This window comes from Podarcis erhardii (genome assembly GCF_964252035.2).
Source record: "Podarcis erhardii genome assembly, chromosome: 8".
Classification (NCBI taxonomy): domain Eukaryota; kingdom Metazoa; phylum Chordata; class Lepidosauria; order Squamata; family Lacertidae; genus Podarcis; species Podarcis erhardii.
Genome location: NC_138499.1, coordinates 86578813 through 86596343, shown reverse-complemented (window position 1 = coordinate 86596343; position 17531 = coordinate 86578813). Strand labels below are relative to the sequence as shown.

Below are 17531 nucleotides of genomic sequence, written 5' to 3'. Positions count from 1 at the left end.
TCATGGGGGCAGCCATCTGTTTCTTTGTACAATTTCCCAAGAGTGACTGCATTTTATGACACATTCAAGGAGGGGTTTTTTTTGTTTTTTTTTTACTGTGTTCCCATTAAAGGTAAAGGTATAGGGACCCCTGACTGTTAAGTCCAGTCATGGATGACTCTGGGGTTGCGGCCCTCATCTCCCTTTACTGGCCGAGGGAGCCGACGTTTGTCTGCAGACAGTTTTTCCAGGTCATGTGGCCAGCATGACTAAGCCGCTTCTGGCGAACCACAGCAGTGCATGGAAACGCCGTTTACCTTCCCGCCAGAGCGGTACCTATTTATCTACTTGCACTTTGACGTGCTTTCAAACTGCTAGGTTGGCAGGAGCTGGGACCGAGCAACAGGAGCTCACCCCGTCACAGGGATTTGAACCGCCAACCTTCTGATCAGCAAGCCCTAGGCTCTGTGGTTTACTATTTATATAATAAACTATATAGGTTTGTTAGCTTATATAGTGCTTATTTACCAAGATGGCTTCTGAGCAGTTTACAAGTATATTAGCTGCTCTGAGCAGTGGCTGCCCTGGGACATCTGTGTTCTGATCTGTGCTTGGGCCCTGAGGAGGATGGCCTGGGTAGATTGATCCCTGTGATGTAAGCAAGAGGAATGATGGGTGCAGCTTAAATTGCATGTTTATGACCACCAGCGTTTTATCCACCTTTAACAGAACTTCAGTCTAAACTGTTGCACTCTGAAATGATGGTGAAGACAAAGGCAGAAGAACTAAACAGTTTACAGATGAAGTTGTCAGAAGCCACTTCCAAGAATGCAGAACTTGCAGAGAGGATTCAATCGGCCGAAGCCCTCCTAGAGGCAGGACAAATGAGAGAAGCGGAGAAAAACAAAGATGTTCAGGTCAGAGTCTTGCAATGTCGTTCCCTGTTAGCTTCTGCTTCCGATAACTTTGCTTCTTTTTCTGGGGTTCCCTCTCTTTATGGCACACTACTAAAGCATCATGGCATTATTACTTATCGTGCCGCTTCCTATGTTTTTAGATACAATGACTGCTTTGAAGACAGCAATGTAATTTCATTTCCTTCTCCCCCTGTAGATTCAGGAAACAAACCAAACAGAAGCCAGCCAAGTGCAGTTAAGGTAAGGCTGGGGAATACTGTGTTTTTGACACTGATCATTAAATAGTTGGTCTGTGAGCTTTTAGAAAAGAACACTGTGATTAAAAATAGCATGCAAGAATATTATATCTTTTATTTATAGACGGTGCTTTTTTTCCTTAAAAAAATGTTTAGGGGTACTCTCATTTTCCTACTCATATTGAAATGAGGCCAAACTTAGATTCACAAAATGTTTAGGGGTATGCGTACCCCTGCGCCCCCCCAGAAAAAAGCACTGTTTATAGAGCTACTAGTGTGGCAGATAAGGAGGATTCTGTCCCTGTAATATATCTTTATTTCAGCAAGGATTTCAACAAGCTCCCTCACAATGTTCTTTTTGACAGGCTGGGAAAATGTGGGCTAATAAGTGATGTTAGTTCTGGGTGGATTTCTAACTGGTTGGTGTAGTATATCCAAATAATGCTAATTAATGTCTCCTCATCAACCTGCACAGGCATGATAAGTAGAGTGCTGCAGTGATCTGTCCTGAGTGCAGTGTTGCTAACATCTTAAAACACACACACACACACACACACACACACACACAATTGCATGAAGGGAATGATCATCAGATTTGCAGATGACACCAATCTAGGAGGAGGAGATAATACCTTAGACAGAAACAGGATTAGAAATGTACTTGACAGGATGAAGAATGGAGATGAGAGCTGAATGTTACATTTAGGTATGAAAAATCAGATGCAAAAATGGGATGTGTGGGATGCCTGGCTTGACAGCAGTGTTAGTTCGAGGGAAAAATATCGGTATAAAAAGGAGAATTCCCTGGATGCCAAGATCCAGGTTTGGGGCGTGTACTCTTTGGTGAGAGAACCCCAGCAGAGATTTAAAATCACAAAATATGCAGCAAAGTAATGCATGGAAATATAAGCTGTTGGTCCTTCAAAATATGTCCTTGTGAGTTCCAAAACTTCCCTCTTCCCCCAGCATAGGAAAAGACCACTTATCTGACAAGTTGAAAAATTGTTTTCTTACAATTTCTTCAATGGTTCATGGGCTTTTCCATACAAGCACCCAGAAGAAAGTTGCCCAGGCAGTAAAACTTGGCTTAGTTTTAGTGGTGAAAGTCCCTAAATTATTGGTACAGTGGTACCTCTGGATGCGAACAGGAACCGTTCCAGAGCCTCGTTCGCATCCTGAAGTGAATGCAATCTGCGTCCGTGGGTCACGATTTGCCACTTCCGCGCATGCACGTGACGTCATTTTGAACGGTCCTCTGGTTGCGAATTCCTCGGGATTCAGCCGAACCTCCAGAACGGATCCCGTTCGCAACTGGAGGTACCACTGTATCTTCAAAATAATAAATAAGTGTGCGTGTGTAAAACTGTATATTGTGGAATATTACAGATAATTAATTTGTAAATCTTTTTTTTGCTTTAGATTCCAAGGCATATCCACACAGGTCACCACCTTAGAGAATGAAGTTGCTGAACTGAAAAATACAGTTGACCAGCTGAAAATAAAAAACAATGTGAGTTAAGCCGACTGTATTATTTCCCTAACATAATGAGGACTTTGGGCTGGTTTTATGAGAGCTGTCCTCCATTTGCGATTCAGCGCGACTGCTGAAACCCGGAAGTAACCCATTCCAGTACTTCTAGGTTTCGGCGGTCCGTAACCTGAAAAAAACGCAACCTGAAGTGGCTATAACCCGAGGTATGACTGTATTTGATTTAAGTTGCAGCAACATAAATCACATTAAAGATTTCGGCAGTTTTGAAAATGAACTTGAGTTTCCTAACGGGGATGGTTGAATTGCTGTCCATAAAGTTTTGTGGCAGCCTTCCTACAAATAAATAGTTTGTTTTTGGTGTTTGTTTCCAACAGGAGCTGCAAGAGAAGAATTCAGAAGCCAGGGAAGCCCTGGCTTCTGTGGAAAAGGCATGCGAAGAAAAGCTGCTGTTTGCAACTAAGGCAAAGGTTAGCTTTCCTGTAAATCAGGGGTCAGCAAACTTACTGTGCCTTGGGCCGGTGTCTCCAGCGCCGATTGTGTGGCGAGCTGGAGGGCAGGGAAGCGTGTGCCCATATGCGTGCCCATACACATGCGCACACGCTATTTCCGGCGCACTTCCGGGTCAGAGGAGCACCAGAAATAGCTTGTGCGCATGTGCACGGGCCTCCTCCGACCTGGATGTGCACTGGAAATAATGCTTGTGCATGTGCAAATAACGCTTGCGCATGCGCAAATAGTGCTTGCGCATGTGCACCAGCTATTTCCGGTGCTCCTCCTACCCGGAAGTGGGCAGCCGTGCAATGCCGGTAAGAGTGGGCGGCGGAGGTTGCCGCAAGCCGGATAAACGAGTCCCTCGTGCCTTATCCGGCTCGCGGGCCTTAGTTTGGGGACCCTTGCTGTAAACTCTGCAGTATTTTGTACCATACAGTAACATCATTATATATGAGCCACACACCTTCACCAGAATTGGACTAGGTTTGGCAGGCTCTGGTGCAGGAGGAGGAAAAGGAGGGAACGAGGAAAAGAGTGGGAACCTGAGTTGCAGGAGGGGAGGTCTCCCCTTCCCACCCTTATGCCTGTTGCTTTGGAAGAGGGCCCAGGGTTGCTGGCTCTCCCATAAGACTTTCCTGTGAAACACCTCATTAAAGACTAGGGAAGGCTTTGATTAGCCAGTGATCAAAACCTACTATTCAAAATTGGTTCCTAGACAGGAAAGAAAAGAGCATGACCTGGATATATGAAGAACTTTCCTTTTCTAACTAGACAAAGCACACTCCATGTGTGTTGCTCTTAATACCCTTCCAGGCTAGACAAGAAAATGATGATGATGATGATGATTTATTATTTATATCCCGCCCATCTGGCTGGGTTTCCCCAGCCACTCTGGGCGGCTCCCAACCAAGCATTAAAAACACAATACAGCATTAAACATTAAAATCATCCCTAAAGCAAGGTGGTTTTCAGACCAACCATCTTGAGGTGGCTGAGGGTCTGCATTCTTCTGTTTTAGGAGTAGCTGGTAACACAAGGGCATAAGTAATCCCTCAGTGGCCCCTTTTTCATATCAGAAGATGGTGGCCACTGGTCCTATAAACATATATGTCTTGGGTAGCCTGTTGTTTTTTGTTGACTTAAGAAAGAATATGGAGAAACAAAACTTGGGATGTGGGGACAAATTGGAGGCAAGCCTATGCTCTCTGGCAACAGAGTGGGCTTTCAACAGAGAAGCACAGCCAGTCCTGTCTCCCTGGTGAATGAACCTGTTTGGCATACATGTCTGCCACATTCACTCTTTAGGTCTACATTTGATTGTGGACAGTGTTAGAGATCCTGCGACGGAATCCCTGATCCCTGTAGAGTAGAAAAGAATTTGCTCTCCATCACAAGAATGAGTTTCAAAGCTTTACTGAAAACAGTCTTAAAATAGTTACAAAGAAATATTACAAAAATACAAAGGAACACATTGCTGTTTAACAAGTTAGCAATGTGGTCCTGTCTTCTTTTTAGTCCTTAATACTGTTTAATAAACTGCTGGCTCCGTTGCTGACAAAGAAGCTGAGCTTCTCAGGTTTCATCTTCCTGCTTTGAGAGATCTACAGCTTGGGGTTCTGGGATGAGTCATCATTTAACCCAAAGACTGAAACAGAAAACTCTTAACCTTTTCTGCCGTTTGCCAGAGTGAAACATCTTACCTAGTGCAGACTTTCCTGCTTTGCAAACTTTTACCTAAGTTTTTTCAAACTTCAATGCATATAAATATTACATTTTATACATATTAAACTTACATCTTTAACAGACAGGCTGTTAGACTGACACACCTCAGCTCAGGAGATACTCAAAGATGTCTTAAGATTCCTGTTAATCAAGAGAAAGGTGTAAAGTTGTTTTCAGTTTTTGAAAGTCCTTCTTTGTTCTTCCAGGAAGCATTGGAGCAACAGCTTGGAATAATTCAGGGACAAACGATGAAGGTTCTCTTGTCCCTCTTCCCACAGATCCAGTTAGGTGATCAGCAGGTAAGCAGCAATTGTTGCTTCATGCTCTCCAAACCTAAAATGCATGGTGATTCAGGCAGTTTCAAATGGAAATAACATTAAAAAAAAAAAACTAAAGGGAAAGATGCACAGTGAAAGAATGCTATACACACATGTTTCTGGGTGCAGTCCTCTGTACTTCCAGCAACAAATGCCTCTGGCAGTGGGGCTTGAAGAGTTGCTGCCATTCCAGGGGCACTATGGTTCAATGGACAGCTTCATCACTCACTTTGTTGTTGTTTAGTCATCTTAGTCGTGTTCAATTCTCCATGACCCCATGAACCGGAGCATGCCTTGGAAACTCCCTTTCTTCTCAAAGCTTCTCCTTTTTTATGTCCATGGAGTTTTCTTGGCAAAATACTGGAATGGTTTTCCAGTTCCTTCTCCAGGTGGGTCACATTTAGTCTAAACTCTTGGCTATGACTTGTCTGTCTTGGGTGGCCCTGCACAGCATAACTAGTGGTCAACAAAAGAGATTTAAAGACTGTCTCTAGGCAAATCTAAAAATATGTAGTATAAACACTGACAACTGGGAACCACTGGCCTGTGAGCGCTCCAGTTGGAGAACAGCTTTTACCAAAGGTGTCATGGGCTTTGAAGACACTCGAACTCAGGACGCAAGGGAGAAACGTGCTAAGAGGAAGGCACGCTTGGCAAATCCACACCGTGATCAACTCCCACCCGGAAACTAATGTCCCCACTGTGGAAGGACGTGTGGATCCAGAATAGGCCTCCACATTCACTTATGGACTCATTGTTAAAACCGTGTTTATGGAAGACAATCTTACTCGGCTACGGGTAATCGCCGAAGAAGAAGAAGAAGAAGAAGAAGAAGAAGAAGAAGAAGAAGAAGAAGAAGTTCATAGCTTCTTGGACTTCTTCAAGCCCCTTCACCACTGTGATGGCCTGGAACTCAGACTTGGACTCAGAACCAGAGGAGTCTCAGTCCGCACCGGATCCTGTGCCTCAGGCAGCATCTGGACCAAGTCTGGTGCCTGATTCTGAAGAACCCCACTCTGCACAGATTCCCCTGCAACAAGCACCAGCTGGGCCGAGTCAGGGGCCTGAGCCTACCCTGGCTCCCGATGTGGGGATTACCTCGTTGCCTCCAGCTGGGCCATCACTTACAGCTGCTCCACTACCAGTTGGGTCAGGAGAGGCTGAGGTGGCCTCTGGGTCTAGTAACCCACCGACATCTCCCGAGCTGCAGAGACTGAGGTCTGAGAGAAGGAGAGCCCTGAGTACTCGCATGAGGAGTGCTCACCTTCGGGCGAGACAGGGAGGTGGGTCACTGGGGGATCAGGACCCGCCGTTACCCTGACAGAGGTAAAAGGCTGTTGGACCCCGCTCCAGGTTGTGGGAGCAATGTTGCTGTTTGCTAGAATCTGCCTGAGACCCTGTGCCTGACCCTGCCTGGTTTCCTGCCTCGTGTTCTGCCTTGGCCCTGTCGGACTGACTCCTTGCACAACCCTTGGATTTGGGACCAGACCTGGACCGCATTACTCAGGTTACCCCCAGGCCCAGCACAGCCACAACAAGGCCAGTGATCCATGAATGGGCATCACTTACATAGGAAAGCGAAATTAAGACAGTGAGCTACCTAATGGCTGTGAGCAAATGGAGTCGTACTGGCACATCTTTTAATGCAAACTACCGTATTTTTCGCTCTATAAGATGCACCAGACCACAAGACACACATAGTTTTTGGAGGAGGAAAACAAGAAAAAAAAATATTCTGAATCTCAGAAGCCAGAACAGCAAGAGGGATCGCTGCGCAGTGAAAGCAGCAATCCCTCTTGCTGTTCTGGCTTCTGGGATAGCTGCGCAGCCTGCATTCGCTCCATAAGACGCACACACATTTCCCCTTACTTTTTAGGAGGGAAAAAGTGAGTCTTATAGAGCAAAAAATACGGTATACTAGCAACACAGTTTATGCTAAGGACCCAAGTCCAGTGGGAAGCCCTTTGTGCGAAGCTCCTTTAAGACTTATTAGCAAATGTGATCCTGAAAGGAAAGTTTTGTTGGTTAAAATCATTCCCCACAAGAAAGTGGTGAGGAACCACTGTACATCCCTTAGAGATATTTTAAAAATATATTAAGGGATTTATAAATGGTGTAAATAAATAAATTAAAAAATGGTATCCCAAACCCAGGGCAGATGGTTTCTGTGCTTTCGGCTGCTGGGTAACTGGTTTTTATTGGACTGGGATGTTAAATCTTAAGCTGGTTGAGGAGAGAAGGAGTGTTTGAAGGCAGCAGACAACGTTAAAAAGGGATCCATAAGGGGAGATTAAGAGAAGGTAAGGAAGAAGAAATTGAGACAGAGTGATTTAGACATGTACAAGCTCTTAAAAATGAACACACTGTTGAAAGTATGAGCTGGAAAGGAATATAATACTTTGCAATGTTTATTCACTTCATAAGCCCAGAGTGGCTGGGGAGGCTCAGCCAGATGGGTGGGGTATAAGTAATAAATTATTGTTATTGTTATTGTTATTTGTTTCCTTCTCAGGTGTATGCTGAATGGTTGCAACAGTTTAAAGAAAAGGCTTTGGAAACGCTTCAGTCGCAGGGTGCAAGAACAGAACCTGTAGGTATAATCTGCAAATACCCTCACATGAAAAGTGTTATACAACACAGTAACAAATATTGTGGGTGGACAATACAGTGGTGCCCCGCAAGACGAACGCCTCGCAAGACGGAAAACCCGCTAGACGAAAGGGTTTTCCGTTTTGGAGGCGCTTCGCAAAACGAATTTCCCTATGGGCTTGCTTTGCAAGACGAAAATGTCTTGCGAGTTCCTGCGGGGTTTTTTCCCTTTCCCCGCCTTTTCCTAAGCCCTAAGCCGCTTATCAGCTGATCCGCTAATAAGCCGCTTATCAGCTGATCCGCTAAAAGCCGCTAAACCGCTAATAGCGCTAATCTGCTAAGTTGTCAATGGGCTTGCTTCGTAAGATGAAAAAACCGCTATACGAAGAGACTCATGGAACGGATTAATTTCGTCTTGCGAGGCACCACTGTATTAAAAAGGCCTCATTTGGAGAACTTGCCATTGAGCCGCACAATAGCGGCGGAGGTTTTCTTTGTTGAATAGCAGCTGACTGGGCATGGCGGGGGGGGGGGCAGCTTTGAACGGGCAGCAATAGCAATGTCCCTCCTATGGAAGGGAGGCAATTTTTATTGGGAAACAAACAAACAGAAAATCACACAAACCAGACACATTGAATACAGTCATACACATTGTAACATATTGTGTAGTTTGGTCATTTGTCTAGTGGCAGATACCCATGTTTGAGGAAGGCTAATAACTTGGTGTTAAATAAAATATTTGTTTATATATATAATTTTTATTGGTTTTTACACGTTTTCCAAACGTAACTTCCCATTTTAAACAACATAACGAACCTTTGGCTATCACAGCCTAGGACTTCCATCAACCTCAACTGATGGTTTTCTAACTTCCTTTCTAATTTTGCATTTTATTATTATAATTATTGCTATAAAATCCAAATCCTAAATAAACTCCTTCTTAGTCCTCTTTTGCAATCATTCATATAGTTCTCCTTACAAAACTTACTGTAACCCTACAAGCGATGTCAATTGATTACAATTGTCTTTCAAATATATCATGAATTTCTTCCAGTCCTTCAGGAAAGTCTGGTCTTGCTGGTTCCGAATTTTCCCAGTTAATTTCGCCAACTCGGCATAATCCATCAATTTCATCTGCCACTCTTCTTTTCTTGGTAATTCTTCCTGCTTTCATCGTTAGGCTAACAGCATCCTTGCTGTAGTTGTCGCATATAAAAACAATTTTTATCACACTTATGAATATACGTACAATACCAAGCAAAAGGGCTTCTGGGGTTTTTTAGAAATGTATATTTCAACATTTATAAAATCTTCTTATAAATCATTTCCCAGAAGTCCTTCTCTTTCTTACATTCCCACCACATATGGTAAAAAGTACCTTCTTTTTCCTTACATTTCCAACATTTATTATTCGTTTCATAAGGTAAAGGTACCCCTGCCCGTATGGGCCAGTCGTGTCCAACTCTAGGGTTGTGCGCCCATCTCACTTAAGAGCCAGTGCTGTCCGGAGACACTTCCGGGTCACGTGGCCAGCGTGACGAAGCTGCTCTGGCAAGCCGGCACCAGCGCAGCACATGGAAACGCCGTCTACCTTCCCGCTAGAAAGTGATCCCTATTTATCTACTTGCACTTAGGGGTGCTTTCGAACTGCTAGGTGGGCAGGAGCTGGGACCGAAAGACGGGAGCTCACCCCGCTACAGGGATTCGAACCGCCGACCATGCGATCGGCAAGTCCTAGGCACTGAGGTTTTACCCACAGCGCCACCCGCGTCCCTATTCGTTTCATACATTTTAGCTAATTTCACTGGTGTTATATACCATCTGTACATCATTTTCATTATATTTTCCTTTAAAGCACTGCAGGCAGTAAAATTTATTCCCTCTCTCCATAATTTTTCCCAATCTTCTAATTGTATATTATGACCAATATCTTTAGCCCAATGTTAAATAAAATATTTGGGCTCACCCCTCCTGCAGCTCTTAGTCAAAATATCTTCCAAAGCCCTGGAAGCTTCGTCCTCCCATATGCTACTCCTCCCCCCCCCCAGTGTACACACAACAGTTTGAAAGCCTTGAATCTCCTTTAAGTAACTGGTCTAAGTAAGCAAAATGTGTTGCATGGGCACATATTTTGCTTAAAGGTAAAGGGACCCCTGACCATTAGACCAGTTGTGGCCGACTCTGGGGTTGCAGCGCTTATCTTGCTTTACTGGCCGAGGGAGCTGGCGTACAGCTTCCGGGTCATGTGGCCAGCACGACTAAGCCGCTTCTGGCGAACCAGAGCAGTGCACGGAAACGCCATTTACCTTGCCGCCAGAGCGGTACCTATTTATCTACTTGCACTTTGACGTGTTTTCGAACTGCTAGGTTGGCAGGAGCAGGGACCAAACAAACGGGAGCTCACCCCGTCGCGGGGATTTGAACCGCCAACCTTCTGATTGGCAAGCCCTAGGCTCTGTGGTTTAACCCACAGCGCCACCTGCGTCCCTATTTTGCTTAAAAGAGGATGGCAAATCCTAAATCACAGTCTAGAGGAGAAAACAAATAGCATCTAAATCTACATTTTATTTTCCCCAGATGTAAAGTGGGTGAAGCCGATTTAAAATGGCACCAGGAAAGGATTTTGAGTCCTGGGTGTGGGAGGGTTTCTCACCTTCCCTCAAGCTGGAGAAGACCACCAGCGATCACGATGAGTTGTAGCCAGTATAGCTCTAAGTGAACATTTTTTCAGCACACTGATTTCTCTTTGTACAACATTCCCCTCTGTCCTGCCCACATGCACACACACCCCCAGTTGGTTCTGCGGGTTTCCCTCAACCGTATGGAGCAGATTTGAGGAGATTTGCAGTATGTACAGGCAGTTTAAAGGGGAGGAAGGTCCCATTGCAGAAGGGGAAATCCTTGCATGGATGGGATGAGTTAGTTGCCACATTGGCGAACTCTAGCAAGTAGTTTTGCCTTTCGGTATATTCTCTGAAATTATTATATAAATGCATTTGTGTAGTATATCATACCCACTCTGATTTTGGCATACTGAATTTTGTGGCATTTTTAGGTTTGGGGTTGATGGACTTTTTGGCTGCTTTCATCTCAAGTATTGAATCTACTCAGCGCAGTTTCCTCTAAAAGCTTGTCTCCGAAATGTGTTTTTAGGAGATGACACTTCCGTTAAGAGAAGCAAATGAGGCAATGAGTGCCCTGCAAGCAGAATGTGATCAGTATAGGACCATTCTTGCAGAGACAGTAAGTGAAATTTTTTATACCAGCTAGACATATTACATTGAGTTCAGTTGACTGGGTACTGCTCAGAAAAGTTGTTTTCCCTTAGGGGCCATTGTTTCTGTGCTTTGCTTGTCCTGGGTGTTATGTGCTGAAGTTCTCACCCTGGGCCAGCAGGAGGATGCTGTAGATAGTTCAGGTCCACATATGCAAATAAGGGATCGAAAGTGACGTTCAGTGATTGGCTAGTTACAGAAAATGGTTACTGTTGCGTTGCAGTGGAGCTCTATATAAGCAGGCTGGCTGAACCCTTCAGTTCAGTTCTGTTCTGGCTTGTGAATAAACAAGAGCTGTATGAAGAATAGCTGTGTCGTCTGATATGTTCACCCACAATTTAACACTTGGATAGATGCCACTTTTGGAGATTCTACTCTATAAGGGACCTGTTCTGCTCCAGAGGAAGAACTGAGGGGAGAGTGACTTTCTGCAGGCAATGGCTTTTCCACCTGTCTTGCCCCACCCTCCAGCCCCGGGAGCCTTTCCCAGACTATGACTCTGAAAACAGCAGAAACAACTGGGAAGAAAGAAGTTCAGGGATAGTTTTCTCGGAACAACGGATGTGGTTAATTATTCTATGTTTAACAGTTCTTAAGTTGTTAGTTTTTCCAAGTTCTGGAACTGAGCAGTCTCTTGCTCAAGATTTGCAGAGCTAGTGGCAAGAGTACCAACTCATCTAATGAGGAGAATGAACTTCAAATGTAAAGTCCTTTCTATTCTCAATTGTGTTTTCATGCTTTGTTTCTCAAAACTAGGAAAGGATGCTCAAAGACTTGCAGAAGAGCGTGGAGGAGGAGGAGCAGGTGTGGAAAGCGAAGCTGATTGCATCTGAAGAAGCACTTCAGAAGGTATTTGCCGAAGGAGAGTGTGTGTATTCGCGTGCATGCTTTAGAGTTGTTAGTTAGTTATTATCAAACCTTTATTAGGCATTATGCAAATAAAACCATAAAAGAGAAAATAACATATAAAAACCTTGAAATGTATATAAAAAGGCAGCAGATGGTTACATACATATATATATATATATACATATAAAATCAGTGGTTTTCCTTGTTAACCTGCTCCTTGGAGGACTGCTGCCAAAAACTCAGCTACCCCCGCCGTTACCCTTTGGTCAGCGTCGGATAGGTAAAGTCCCACACATTTACCTTGCTGGGGTTCCAGACCACCCGAAAGAGGGGACAGCACGCGTTGACGGAGCGTACTGTGCAATGGGCAATGAAAGAGAATATGCTCTACAGTGTCCGGGACATTCATAGAGCATCTGCAGAATCTCTTGTTTCTAGGAACGTTTTGATATCTTCCCCTGACAAATGCTGAGGGAAAAACATTTAAACGGGCCAGCATAAAAGCCCTACGTTGGGCTGGGATTATTAATTTAGTGACGTAATTGGCTCTACTATCTAAGATATTTAAATCATAGAATGTGGGGGAGCAAATTTTGTTTACAGCTGCCATAATATTTTGTCTCTCGACATCCTTTAGTCTAGTTAGGATATTATGAAAAATGTACTGCTCATTAGAGTTGTACAGGGGCTCCAGCTCGATGCCTAAAGATTCAATCTTTTTTTCGAGGTGCTGATACCATCTTGATTTATAGGAGTCTTTGAGCAAATCAGCGAGCAGACTTGATGGAGGGCAGCGAAAGTGGCAGCGTAACCAGTACTTTATTGAGGTGGACCATGCCCAATATTCCAGTGTGTGTATGCCTATTTCTGCACACATTGTTTCATATTTGATCACAGCTGGGAGTCCAAGAATACGTCTCAAAAAGCTGGAATGAATTTTTTTTAAATCACTGTTATATGCATGCTTTAGAGTTGTTACCGAAACCACTTTCTCCTTGTGACCAGTATGAGCACTTTCCACTGTGCAGCACAGAGGTGATGGTGAAATATTTCATTTGTTCACCCCTCTGCCAATGATATTATTCCATGTCCAAAAATTAGGCACTTCCCCTCAGGCGGTTTAGATAACGGAGGTGAACATATGTAGCTTTTTCAGTTATGTGTTAAGGAAGAACTGCCTGAGATCTATGGGTGAAGGACAGTATATAATTTAATTAATTAATTGATGATGATGATGATGATGATGATAATACACAGCTGGAAATTCTCTACCTGCAACTTCACTTTCAGCCGATAGCCCTTAGATGTTTTGCCTTGTTTTCCTTGAGCCCAAGGCATGTAAGCAGAACTCTAGATGGCATATTTGTGCCAAGATATATCTCAAGTGAAAATATTAACGGTAAATGCTATACACTAATGCTCTAATTTCTGGTCCCTTGGGTGTGGGAAATGCTTCATTTAGTCCCAGGACCAAATGAAATCTCTTGAAGATGATGTGGAGAAGTTAAAGATGGAACTTCAGAATACAGACAAGGTATGGAACCATTCCAAGACTCCAGAAGGAAAGAATATGAAAAATTTGAAAATGGGGCATTTTACCACTTTCCTTTAGACTGTGGGACATGAACTTAGCTAACGCAGAGCAAGCCCAAAACATGACTGGGATGTGTAATCCCAAAACCCTTTCCTTAAGAGGAGGGAGGATTTCTTGTGGTGTCCAGGAATGTATAAATATGATTCCAATGCAAACTTTCTGGTATAAGGGGGAAATGTGAGCTTAACAGCTTCCTGTTGTTCTCCCTGCCCCCCACTTTTTTAACAGCTGAAAGAATACACCTCTCTTTTGGAAGCACAGCTGGAAAATCACTTGGCAACAGCCAACTCTGAACGTCAGAATTACATGAAAGAAGTTGAGCATGTAAGTGTTTGTGAGACATTTGAGTTCTTAGGGAAAGTGTACTGATCATGATTTGGAGAACTGGTGGCAGAAAAGGTTAAGGAAATAATCATGTGGTGTCTGCGAAGAAAAGTAGATGGACCTTTTCAAGCTCGTGGTAAAGGAATACGCATTCTTTTGAGTTACAGAGGACTATTCTGTGATTCAGCAGAATGTGTTCACAGGTTCAGTGTGGGGGGGAAATAGTAAAAGGGACTTGCCATTTAATAATCTAGACCCCTGATTGTTAAAACACTTCTTTGAATGCAGTCCCACTGGGTGAATAGAACCTTTATTAACTTTTACTTTGATTTTAAGTTGCATTGATGGCTTAAAAATGAAATCCCCATGCCGACGTGGGGATCCAGGGCACAGTCCTTCAATGGCTGTACTCGTTTCTCTCTGGTCGGGGACAGAGGGTGGCGCCTGGGGGGGAATTGTCATCGCACCACTCCTTGGTGTGTGGAGTGCCTCAGGGTGCGATACTCTCCCCGATGCTTTTCAACATCTTTATGCGCCCCCTTGCCCAGCTTGTCTGGAGTTTTGGGCTGCGCTGCCATCAATATGCTGATGACACCCAACTCTATCTGTTGATGGATGGCCATCCTGACTCGGCCCCAGACACACTGACCAGATGTTTGGAAGCTGTGGCTGGATGGTTACGTGGGAGCCGGTTGAAGTTAAATCCTTCAAAGACAGAGGTCCTTTGGCTGGGACAGGACGATATGGGATTGGGGGGGCAACTCCCATCTCTTGCGGGGGCGTAATTAGTGCCAGCACCATCCGTAAAAAGTTTGGGTGTAATCTTTGACACCTCCCTTTCCGTGGAGGCGCAGATTGCAGCTATAACAAAGGCGGCATTTTTTCATCTCCGCCAAGCGGAGTTGGCCCCTTACCTCTCTCGCCCTGACCTAGCCACTGTGATCCATGCAACAGTCACTTCCAGACTGGATTATTGTAACTCGCTCTACGTGGGGCTGCCCTTGAGACTGACCCAGAAACTCCAGCGGGTGCAGAATGCCGCGGCGAGACTCCTTACGGGGTCCTCGCTGCGAGATCACATTCATCCGGTTCTATACCAGCTGCACTGGCTCCTGGTGGAGTACACGATCAGGTTTAAGGTGCTGCTTTTGACCTTTAAAGCCCTTCACGGCCTAGGACCCTCGTACCTACGGGACCGCCTCTCCCGGTATGCCCCACGGAGGACCTTATGGTCCATAAATAGCAACACCCTAGTGGTCCTAGGCCCTAAGGAAGTCAGATTAGCCTCAACCAGAGCAAGGGCCTTTTCAACCCTGGCTCCAGCCTGGTGGAACGCTCTGCCTCATGAGATCTGATTTCTTTCCGCAGGGCCTGTAAGACAGAGTTGTTCCGCCTGGCCTTTGGCTTGGAGTCAATTTGATTCCCTCCCCCTCTTTCTTTTTTCTTTTCCTTTCTCCTCCTGCGATGAGGCTACATTTTAATATTTTAATGTTTCAATATTTTAATGTTGTATTTTAATTTTGCTTTTAAGTTGTATTCATTCAACTTATTTTTATTATTGCTTGTTTTATTATTGCTTGTTAGTCGCCCTGAGCCAGGCCTTGGCAGGGGAGGGCGGGGTATAAATAATAATAATAATAATAATAATAATAATAATAATAATAACAACAACAACAACAACAACAACAACAACAACAACAACAATTAGATTCTTAGGTTGTCTGTTCTGGGAAAACAAAGAACAAGGTGGGGGGGGTTGAAGCACAGTGTGCAGAACTAGCTGCTCAAATAGAAAGCACCTTCTGCTGTCAGGAAATCCTCAGAAATACAAGAAAATAGATAATTAAAAATTGTTGTTGTTTAAAAGAAATAAACCATTAAGTTTAACCCTGATGGATACCATAAAGTACCACACTGGATGGAGGAGAAATCTGTTGTAAATGGATTTAGGCGTGGAATTTTATGCAACTGAGCTTTGTTTGCATCAGACTGCCTCCTGTATTGAGCTCCTGCTTCGGTTAACCACTGATACGTTTTTGTTTTTTAAAAGCCTAAGTATTATATTAATACTAAACATAGAAAAGAGTCGAGCTCTATGCCTTGCCATATTTCTGCAACATAACTGAGGGCAGGTGATTTGCATTAGAGTCAACATCAGTCACATTTCTGAGCTGCAGCTCAACATTTTCTGCATTTTTCAGCTCAGTGGCAGAGCTGAGTTCACTGCTCTGTGCTGAGCCCGACTAAGCAGATAAAAACTTTATTTGCATTATCCACTAGCCATATCTATAAGATAAGATATACTGGGGATAGAGCTAAATAGTTAGCTATACAAAATACATTCTAGAGGTTTACATCAATACAAAACAAACTGAACCTGCATGGTCAAAACCATGAGCACTGAAAGAACACAGACAAGCAGTGACCCCATCCTTAGTTATATGGTCACAGAAGGTTATGGCTCTTCATCTTCAAATAAACTCTGTTTATATACTAAGGCAGGCATAGGCAAACTTGGCCCGCCAGATGTTTTGGAACTACAACTCCCATCATCCCTAGCTAACAGGATGAGTGGTCAGGGATGATGGGAATTGTAGTCTCAAAACATCTGGAGGGCCGAGTTTGCCTATGCCTGTACTAAGGTACTGCAATCGTGTCTCTGTGTGTTTTAGCTGAGACAACTGTTATCTGAATCCCAAGAACACCTGGACTCAAGAAAAACAGAAGCACTCAAAAAAGCCCAGGAGCTGGCTCAGGTAAATGATTCCATCATGACAGAGTTTCCTCGTTGTTGTCAATAAGATAGTAAAACTCATAGGCCAATGGTAAACCTCAAGACTACATAACAATATTTGAAGTCACTTCGCCACTGATGCCAGGATTGGGGGCTCTTAATTTGGAAGTCTTGCAACTGCCACAAGTTATTGTGTTAACAATAGCAAGTTTGTTTTCACTGGTGTGTGTTGACAGTCCTATAAAGAAACACAAGCCTCAGCCAAGTCGGTTTGGGTTCCATACAAAAAATAAAACCAACCCTGTCCACAGGAAACTAGTATGTGAATTTATTCTCAAACTCTTCGCGTAGACATTTTGGGCCAAACCACACATTATGCTTTATGCATAGCATTCAGCAGTGTCTCTTGATTTTTTCCCCTTTCATTTCTGGCATAGAGTCTCCCAATTTCTTCTTGAGATTACTGAGAGGAAGAGTTATCCCTTCTCTTACCAGCCAGGATTAGGCCAGAAACCTCTCCTCACTTTGTCTGCACCAAGAGCTTTCTCTGGTGTGTTTCTAACACACACACACACACACACACACACACACACACACACTGCGGCTGTGCGATTTAGGGAACAATCAGTAGCAGGAGGGGAGCTAATAGATAAGTAACACAATTATGAGATATTGTGCCCCATACTTGAAAAACTATATTTCCGTTATATAACAAAGAGGTCCTTGTCCCAATGTACTTTTCATTAATATTCCCTGCTTCCAAATCAGCACAGCTATTTGGATGGGATCTAATCAATACCCAGCAATTACTGCTTGTACCATACTGGAGTGGCTTTGTTTTGTGTGCTGTCTCCCCCCCCCCCCGGTGGTTTTCAGTTTAGTATTAGAAGTTTAGATCTGTATGTGGTTTTGGACAATGGTTTCAATACTGGATCTTTAAACGGGCCTGACACTTTCAGTGCGGAACACACCAGATTTGACATTCTTATTAGCATCGTTATTGTAATAAAA

The 17531-nt window shown here is 43.9% G+C and overlaps 1 protein-coding gene across 1 annotated transcript in view; it reads left to right on the top strand.

Moving 5' to 3' along the window:
• Positions 1-17531, top strand: part of RRBP1 (ribosome binding protein 1) — a 34647-nt gene that overhangs the window by 14634 nt on the left and 2482 nt on the right. Inside the window, exons 8-18 of the mRNA XM_081872654.1 lie at positions 709-896; positions 1099-1136; positions 2552-2642; positions 2999-3091; positions 5045-5137; positions 7668-7745; positions 10898-10987; positions 11776-11868; positions 13331-13402; positions 13691-13786; positions 16459-16542. Of these exons, the coding sequence (XP_081728780.1) occupies positions 709-896; positions 1099-1136; positions 2552-2642; positions 2999-3091; positions 5045-5137; positions 7668-7745; positions 10898-10987; positions 11776-11868; positions 13331-13402; positions 13691-13786; positions 16459-16542 (1016 nt within the window). The remainder of the gene's footprint in view (positions 1-708; positions 897-1098; positions 1137-2551; positions 2643-2998; positions 3092-5044; positions 5138-7667; positions 7746-10897; positions 10988-11775; positions 11869-13330; positions 13403-13690; positions 13787-16458; positions 16543-17531) is intronic.